Source organism: Cariama cristata, unplaced genomic scaffold, assembly GCF_000690535.1.
Source record: "Cariama cristata isolate BGI_N322 unplaced genomic scaffold, ASM69053v1 scaffold12368, whole genome shotgun sequence".
Lineage (NCBI taxonomy): Eukaryota > Metazoa > Chordata > Aves > Cariamiformes > Cariamidae > Cariama > Cariama cristata.
Genome location: NW_009630718.1, coordinates 50,653 through 58,787, shown reverse-complemented (window position 1 = coordinate 58,787; position 8,135 = coordinate 50,653). Strand labels below are relative to the sequence as shown.

The window sequence follows — 8,135 nt, the reverse complement described above, 5'->3', positions numbered from 1 at the left end:
GTAGGGAAATCCAATGCTTGTAAAGCATTAAATGGTATTTGTGGTTAATTTGATTAAGCATATATTGTTTCTTCTTTTATATATATGATTTATAGTTATTTTGGCCAATTCCAGTTGTGCTATTGTGAATTACTGTTCTGACACATTGTGCATACTGCAGCATAAATAAGACCGTAGCATAGCTTTTTGTAGTGGAATTGTTCCAGAGTGTTTAGGCTCTGTAGAATAACCACAACTTTTGTCCAGCTGGTTTTAGATGGTTGTTAATATACGTGGTAAAATGGGAAGCATCTGAAGGCATCTCCAATTCATAGAGCTGTTTTTCAGAGGAGGCCAATATTGTTATCATTGTTTTACTGCAATTTCTTATTTGTATAAGAAAGGAAATAACATGTCCAAAGTCACCCACCAGACTAGTGCCTGTGATCAAAATAGAATACACCTCTGGAGTTTTATTTTCACTAGATCGTTCTTATGCTAGTAGCTGAACTATCCTAGGTTGAGTTTAGTAATCCTTGCTTGCATAAGGATCTCCATGGAGAAATACAGAATTGAATCAGTCTGTTTATTTATCTTGAACACTTGTGTGTTTCCTTCCCCTTTGCTGTAGCACAGGAACCTCACGGTGAGAACTGGGGAATACGTATGATTTCTGATATATAGGAAATCACTGTAACTGCAAAAGAGATGAGTTTTTCTTGAGAGGATGGGGGAAGAAATTTCAGATTTTCTAGAGGAAAATGAAAAAAATCTTCCAGAATTCAAAGCTTAATACTTGTGTTTTATTTCCTTCTCCTTTGTGATGAAATGGGTCTAACTGGGAGATGACTGCTATCTGGAGGAATTCCTTGGAGCCGGGATTTTTATTTATCTGAACCTTTTCCAAACCATTTGCCATTCTGCTTCTAACCATCGTCTAACCACTTTTTTGAGTTGGGAGGCACTTGTCCTCTGTAGCTAGGGCATGTGATTGGCTTTTTTAAGTGACTTAATACTCATTGCATTATTCTGGATCACCTTTTCTACGCATCCCAGCCTCTTGCTTTTTGCTTTGTTTTGTTTTTAACTGAAACTGTACTGAGAAAACTATTGATATGTCCCCAGGGAATCATTTCCTCTTAATTCTAAACCTGTTGGAGGTTATGAGACATTTAAAGAATCTGCTGCTGTTCTAGTTGATGGTTGAATTGAAAAACATAATGGAAAAATGAAAAAGTTCCTCCCAAATATGCTGGGATACTGCTTCCACTAGTTTTCTAGGGAATATAATGGCACAACATGCAAATTGATATCCTTAAGATGCTAGAAATTCAGTTCAAATTATTGATTTAATGAAGCACTGAAATTAAAGTGGCTTCAGGAGCCAGTCAGATTGATGGTCATATTGAAGTTTGTATTTTTTTGCTATTCTCTAGGGCTGCTTTGTTTTTAAACCGAGTCCCAAGAAGAGAAGGGTGTCTTACAGAACAGGTTAGTGCATTTTGATATATGTTTCTATGCTTGAGAAGGGTCAATCCTGGAAGGTTCACCAAATCTGATTGAGTTCTGTCATAACTGCATGAGGATTTCTGTTGCCCTGTGTTGTCGATATTGCTGAAAATTCACTTATTCGGAGAAACCCCAGCAAATTGGTGGGTAGTGTAAATGTTTTTTTCATCTCCAGCAATCAAGACTGTATAACTATCTTTGTCTTTGCACGTTTTTTTTACGAGAGAGCTCCTTTCCATGCTACCTTAAATTGTTTACTGAGTTGCAAACTATTTATCTGAAGAGTCTGAGTGAGCCACTTCTAAGCTATAGGAATCAGAAATTATATCCCATTCATAAGTCTCATCATATTCTGGGTAGTTTGCCTTGGTTTCTTGAGGAAAGAAGGAAGAAAAGCCACCTGTGAAGATCCCGTTGCTTTTGTCCACTAGTATACGCTGTATGTATTTTCTCCAGCCTGTATTCTCTGTATACAGGTTTCTTGTCATTTGAGGAAGGCTGAACAGGAGTTACTGAAGCCACAAATAATGCTGCTCAAGTAGTTGCCGTTTGAGACTTAGTTAGGAAACTTACTGTTCTTATTCCCAGGTTAAACTTTTTTTGGCATCACCAGAGCTATCAAAAGGTGTGACAATTTGTATAATAAAAAGTGGAGCTGAAAGTAAGAAGGCCAGGTTTTTGTGGAAATCACCACAGGCTCATTCATTACCAGAGGGACTTACTGCAACACCTGCTTTAAAATTAATCCCAAATTATTTTTTCTGTGAGAGTTGGCATGTCTGTAGCTCAGGGAATGAGAGGCAGGGAAATAGAATCCAGTCTGTCATTCCCAAGTCATTGCAAGATAAATAAACCAACAACAAAGACCTATGCACTTAAACCGCATTGAAATTTTACCCCTGACTGGATATTATGTTTTCGTTTTTGCAAGATTGGTAATGCTTGGATAAATCCTACTAAACATGTTGTTCTAGTTAGCAGATGCTTTGAGAGAGAAAAATAAATTTGGCTGAAGTACTGCTGAAAGAGAAGCGGAGGTGAGCTAGTTTGGCTGCTCACAGCAGTTGGTTAGAATGGTGTTCTAAATAAACAGTACTTTGGTGTGTATCCATCCCATTTGGAAGCTCACACCCATCAAGTGTGAAGTTTCAGTTGTGGAACTTCACAGCATCGATAGTTGATAATACTGTTGCACCCCACAAAAGGCTTTCTGTGCCCATTTCACCTATAGTTTTAGTTTTGGTAGTATACAAAGAATATTACCAATAATGTGGTGGCTAGATTTTCTTTAGCTAAAAGCTTAAGACTTGTGTTATCAGAGTGGGTTATGTATTTTCAGTGATTTTTTTTCTTGGGGATATGAATGAAGTGTTAGTTTAGGGGAGGTAATGAAAATGGAGGATGAGGGATGCCTCTTGTTGGTCATTTAACGAGCTGGTTTGGGTGGTTTTAATGCTTTGGGAAATTGAATGCTTATCAGCTGGTTCTTTTCTAGAGATCAGACCACTGCTGATGCTCCATTGAATGGCTGCCAAATGGACATTAATGGCTAGCAAATTAAATTTTTTATATGCATACGTTTAGAAAAAATCAGTTATGTTTAGTGTCCTCTTGTAGCAACAGTTAACAGGCTGTTTACTTAACCTTCAGTCTTTGTGTTCTTCCAGGTGGTGTTAGTGAAGCCTTAAAGCTACACCAGACCTGCTAAATGTGTGCTGGCAGTAGAATGATGGTTCCAAGCCTGTGCTGCCTTTTTTGGGGGGGAGAGGTGCCTTTTTTCCAGGGAAATGTAGAGTGTATGAATGTGGGAGGAAAAACGACGAGAAGAATCTCAGTTATATTAGTTTCTATTCAGTCCCTCATTTTTCTCCCAGCTCTGTCTTCTTAACTGGAACCTGGTAGAGAGTTTCTGTACTCACATCTGTGAGGCAGAGCAGCACCTGGGAAGCCAGATGTATTCAGACAATGTGCCAAGACACTGTTTTATCAAAAAGGATCTGGTTCTCCTTTTCTTTTTCATAAAGAGCATGTAGAGAAGTGAGAGGTAATTTAGAGGTGAGCCAGAAATGTAGGCCTGGTTTGTGCTTAAAACTTTTGCTGGCATAGTTGTGTCGGTTGAATGTATTTAAGAAAAAAAATAAATCTGTATTTCATGTAACCTGACAGTCCTTTCCCAGTATACCTTATTATTTTCAGGAAATTGGTGTTAGCTGCATCTTCCCTGGGGAACAGAAAGGATTTTCATGTATCTATTCTTGCAAGCCTTTATGGTTCATATCTGACTGTAATAGTGAGGGAGGATTTAATATTTAGTAGGTGAAAGAGGCCCACAAAACTTTCTGAAGCAAGGGAAAGATTTTTTTTTTTTTAATTTGATTTTAATAATAAAGGCTGTTTGCTCTGATTTAGCCTTTACCTCATCTGGGACCTGAGATGGAGGCCGGTTCTTTACCTTTTGCCTGTATAGTTGGGCAATAGGTTCTGCTTGTTCCCTTGCTTATTCTACCGGATACAGCAATTAATTAATTGGTTAAGAGAAAAGTTATCTCTCTCGGTTATATACATATATTAAGACGTTCTTGTTTCAGTCAGCTGATTTGTTTTCTTCTCAACAAAAAATGTTTTGTTTTAATAATCTTATTTGTGCTTTCTGTCTTTCTAGTTAGTGATTTCGGCGAACGAAAGGATGATTCAGAGGATACTGAGTTGCGGTTTGTTACTTGTCAGTCTTTATGGAATCAGATCAAATCAGAAACAGAGGTAAGTCTTACATCTCATACTAAAGCAGTGTTTTGCATTTATAAAAATGCTTCTTGCTTCTTTGTTTCTGGAGATCTTCTTTTTTACATGCTTAAAAGGGCAATTAGTTAAAGCAATAAAAAGGCCAGAAACATTGGCTGAACTGAAATCCCTGTCCAGAATATAAAATGGTAATAACAAATCCATCAACTACACATTACTTTTAACCACAGAACTACATGCTTTTGATGCTTCAAGCTGCTCCTTCTAAGCTTCTCGTACTAATTGTCCTTTTTATTGATTCCTGGCATACTGCTGTTTTCTACTTTAAATTCAGTTACGTGCTTGCCAGCCTTCTGAGGATTTTAGGCTGTTCTTGACCTCAGCGTTACAGAGTTCATAGCAGCCTAGGATTCACAGTGGATTTATGTGAATACAACTGCATAGATGTCAAATACTGAATGACATAGTCTATTGAATTAGTACGGACGGTGTCAATGGTGTTGTCTAGTGGGGATCGGAGTTAATTTCATACTGAACTGTGGCCTCCTAATTGTATGTTAGATGGCATGCTGTTGTTGTGCCCCTATAGCCAGCTGGCTTGCATTATAGTATGAATAATTGCTTCCGTATAGCACGGATTTCCTCCTCTATTCGGTGTCAAGGATTCTGGCCAAGTATTCCATATTCCTCTGCCTGCTGTTGGGCTCTAGACGTTATGAGAATTTTTTTTCCAAAGTTTGTTTTGGGATATAGAGTAGAAGCCAGCTGGATGTAGCTTACAATCTGGACCCTTGGGCTAAACTCAAATTCCTCTAAATCTGTTCCCACTGTTCCATGATCCAACTCACTTTGACTAGTCAGCACCCTCGTCAAACCGTAACTGGCCAGGCTGTGTAAAACAGTGCACTACGTCGTGGTGTTGATTATAGAGAACACACAGAAGTTTGTAGAGGTATGTTTGGTATTTTCCTGCCAACTGCTTCAGCTTGATAGGTTAGCTACCAGTATTGGCAGTAATGTTGGCAGCTGCACCAGAGACTGCCTTGTCGGCTGCACAGTGGACTATAGGGAAGGTGACATTCTGTAGCTACTTCTCGGAGACATTTTCTTGGATCTTCTTTCTTTGGCACGGTGTTGTCAAAGCTTTTGAGACAATACTTCTACATCGCCAACAGTGGCTGCAGGATTTTCAGGTTGAAGAAGTGTTGTGTGTTTTGTTTTTTTCTCCTAGTGCTCTGCAAGGATTTCTCCCAGAGCAGCAGGCACAGCCCATCATAGCAAAAGCCTCCCTTAACCACTCAGAAGCACAGAGCCATTGCCATCTGGAAAATCATCATTCTTTCCTGTTCTAAATCTCCTACCCTTGTTTTCTTTCAGGCTGCTAGGAGTTTACCAAATACTTTTTTCTGTTCTTCCTCTTCTGATGGAAGACAGTTCAGCCTACATTGGCAAATTGATACGTGCCTTGCCTTAGAGTTTGATTTGCCTGAGGGCAGATTACCAGCAGTTACTTTTGCTGCTATACACAGAATTTTCTTTATCCAGCTTCTGGAGTATCTCTGATATTTTTTCTACAGAGTTTTGAATTACCATCCTTTAATCCCACTGTTGGAAAACTTGGGGGTGATGATTGTTCTTACATATAAAATTGTGTGATAATTCAGGTTGGAAGGGACCTTAAAAAGTCTCTAGTCTGAACTCCTGCTCAAAGTAGCATCATCTGTGAGGTCAGACCAGCTAGGCGAGGGCTTTACCCTGTCAGGATTTTATTACTTTCAAACCCTGGTGTAGTAAACCTGATCTGTGGCAGAATGTCTAGGAAGTGTGTGGGTTGCTGGTTTGGACTTTTGTTCTAGGGGTTCTAGTACTGTGCTAAGGGAGCCTAGCAGGATGTTCTCCAAAGTTTTTGCCAGGGTACTGCTACCTGATGATTTGTTGGCAGGCCATGTGCTTGTGCTGGCATTTTCCCAGTTCTGTGGTATGTACTTGAGGTGTTGAAGAGTGAAGAGGATTGACTTCCAGGTACTTTGTTGCGGAGCACTCTTGGCCTTTGTATGTCCATCATAAACTTCGCTGCAATTGTGGCAGCACCATCTGTTGTCCGGTGATGACATCCTTTCAGGCTTCTCACAACATGAAAAGCTGGCAAAAGTACTGCGGGAACTGTGCTTCATTTTTGGAAGGTGAATTTTGGACCTTTTTTGTCTCAGTATTGCAAGGTATCCCAGTTTTGACCCCTGCTGTCAGCAATAGCCTTGCAAATGTTCTTATTATGACACATCTCATCAAGGGCTTTCAGAAACAACATGAGGAATTCCACTTCCATTACCGGGAAGGATTCAGGTTAGAAACAAAAAGCCAAAGTGGAGGGGTGTAATATGGTGATTTTAGCTCTGATGTGCAGATAATGGTTTTCAGACCACACAACAGATAATCATTACCAAACCTAGTGTCGTAGCAGGGACTGAACTTCCAGTTCGTAAGGACTTTTCCAGAGTAAGCAGTGTCCTGCAAGTCAATGAGTTGGTTACTTGAAATGCAAAGCAGCCTTGTGTACTTTCTGGAATGCTACCAAAACAATGCCAGTAACAAAGTTGTTTTGACAAGAGAAGACTGATGGATTTTAAGAAAGATAAGTAAATGTGTAGTGCTATGGCAGACTGAATTCCATCTTCACAAGTGCGCATGGGAAGAAATATACTGTAACCAGGCAAAGTAAGGATTTCGGTTCTTGTTAGGACAGCTTAATGAAAACATATACAATAACGATCAGAAGAAGCTCAAGGTCTGATGGGTTCTGAAGCAGAAGCTCAGAGGATTGTTATGGGATGTATGGTAATACAGGAGCTGTTATGACACTGTTATAAAGCTGATGGCGTACATTCTTCTTTTTGAAATGCCATGTTACAGTTGTTCTGAGTTGCCATAGAATGTATCAAGTGGGAGCTCAGCGGCGCACAATCAACATCAGAAAGGCCAGAAGAATATTTTTTAATAAGTACAGGGTGAAAAGAGTAAGATTACTTTGTGTACAGTTTTATCAGTTGTTCAGGAGAGTAACAGGAACTCCTCTGTACAGTGGAAATGCGTGCTCAAAAACCTGAGCTCCATCATGTGCAATCTCCTGGAAATGTGACCTGAACTCCTTTAATAGCTGCCTCATCTATGCTAGGCTTTGCCACTTCATTTAAAATCAAGTTTGTGGCTGTGTGTGTCACTTCTTGATGCTAATAAATCTTGATGATGATTTTATTGGGTGCAGGGATATAATCGTGTTTCCGACATCTATGTTCTAGAGTATATATTGATATCCTGAACTTCAGAGTACAAGTTTTTTTTGACTGTTCTAGCAGAAGGCATGTCTTGGATTAGAAACAGATTTTCAAACACACGTGCATAATAAAAGAAACACAAAATGCTGCCACTATATATCTTCCTTTAAAAGTTTTATCTCCCTCTGTTTCTTCTCACCTTTCCATATATTCCTCCATATGCGTATTCTTGTATGAAAATCATCCTGAAGGGCAAAAGACAGTGTAGCAAATGTAACAGTCGTGGCTTAGTATTTTTTCCTATAGAACATACTTAATACTCTCCTTTTTTTTTTTTTTGCTTTCATCCTGAATTAGATTTGGAGGAGCTGCATGCTTGCTGTCATTTAGATCTCTCAGAAAAATGTTTACAGGTGTTTTGTAAGCCAAGAGGGAATAATAGGAATTTTCACAAACATTCTTCCAGAAACTAATTATATTGGTTTATTCCTCCTATATCACTTATACTTTGTCAGTATAGGGTTTTTTTTTCCTCCTTCTTTAAAACCTGTGGTGTGACGACACAATTAAGCTCATTTGCTTTCCAAGTTATTATTGAAGCATTTGACCAGAAGTTCCAAGATGGGAAATGTC

The 8,135-nt window shown here is 39.1% G+C and overlaps 1 protein-coding gene across 2 annotated transcripts in view; it reads left to right on the top strand.

Moving 5' to 3' along the window:
* Positions 1 to 391: 391 nt before the first annotated feature.
* ORC3 (origin recognition complex, subunit 3) overlaps positions 392 to 8,135 on the top strand; it is a 36,312-nt gene continuing 28,568 nt past the window's right edge. For both annotated transcript variants that reach the window (XM_009705671.1, XM_009705670.1), the window contains exons 1-3: positions 392 to 400; positions 1,416 to 1,470; positions 4,151 to 4,248. In XM_009705671.1, the coding sequence (XP_009703973.1) occupies positions 392 to 400; positions 1,416 to 1,470; positions 4,151 to 4,248 (162 nt within the window). The remainder of the gene's footprint in view (positions 401 to 1,415; positions 1,471 to 4,150; positions 4,249 to 8,135) is intronic.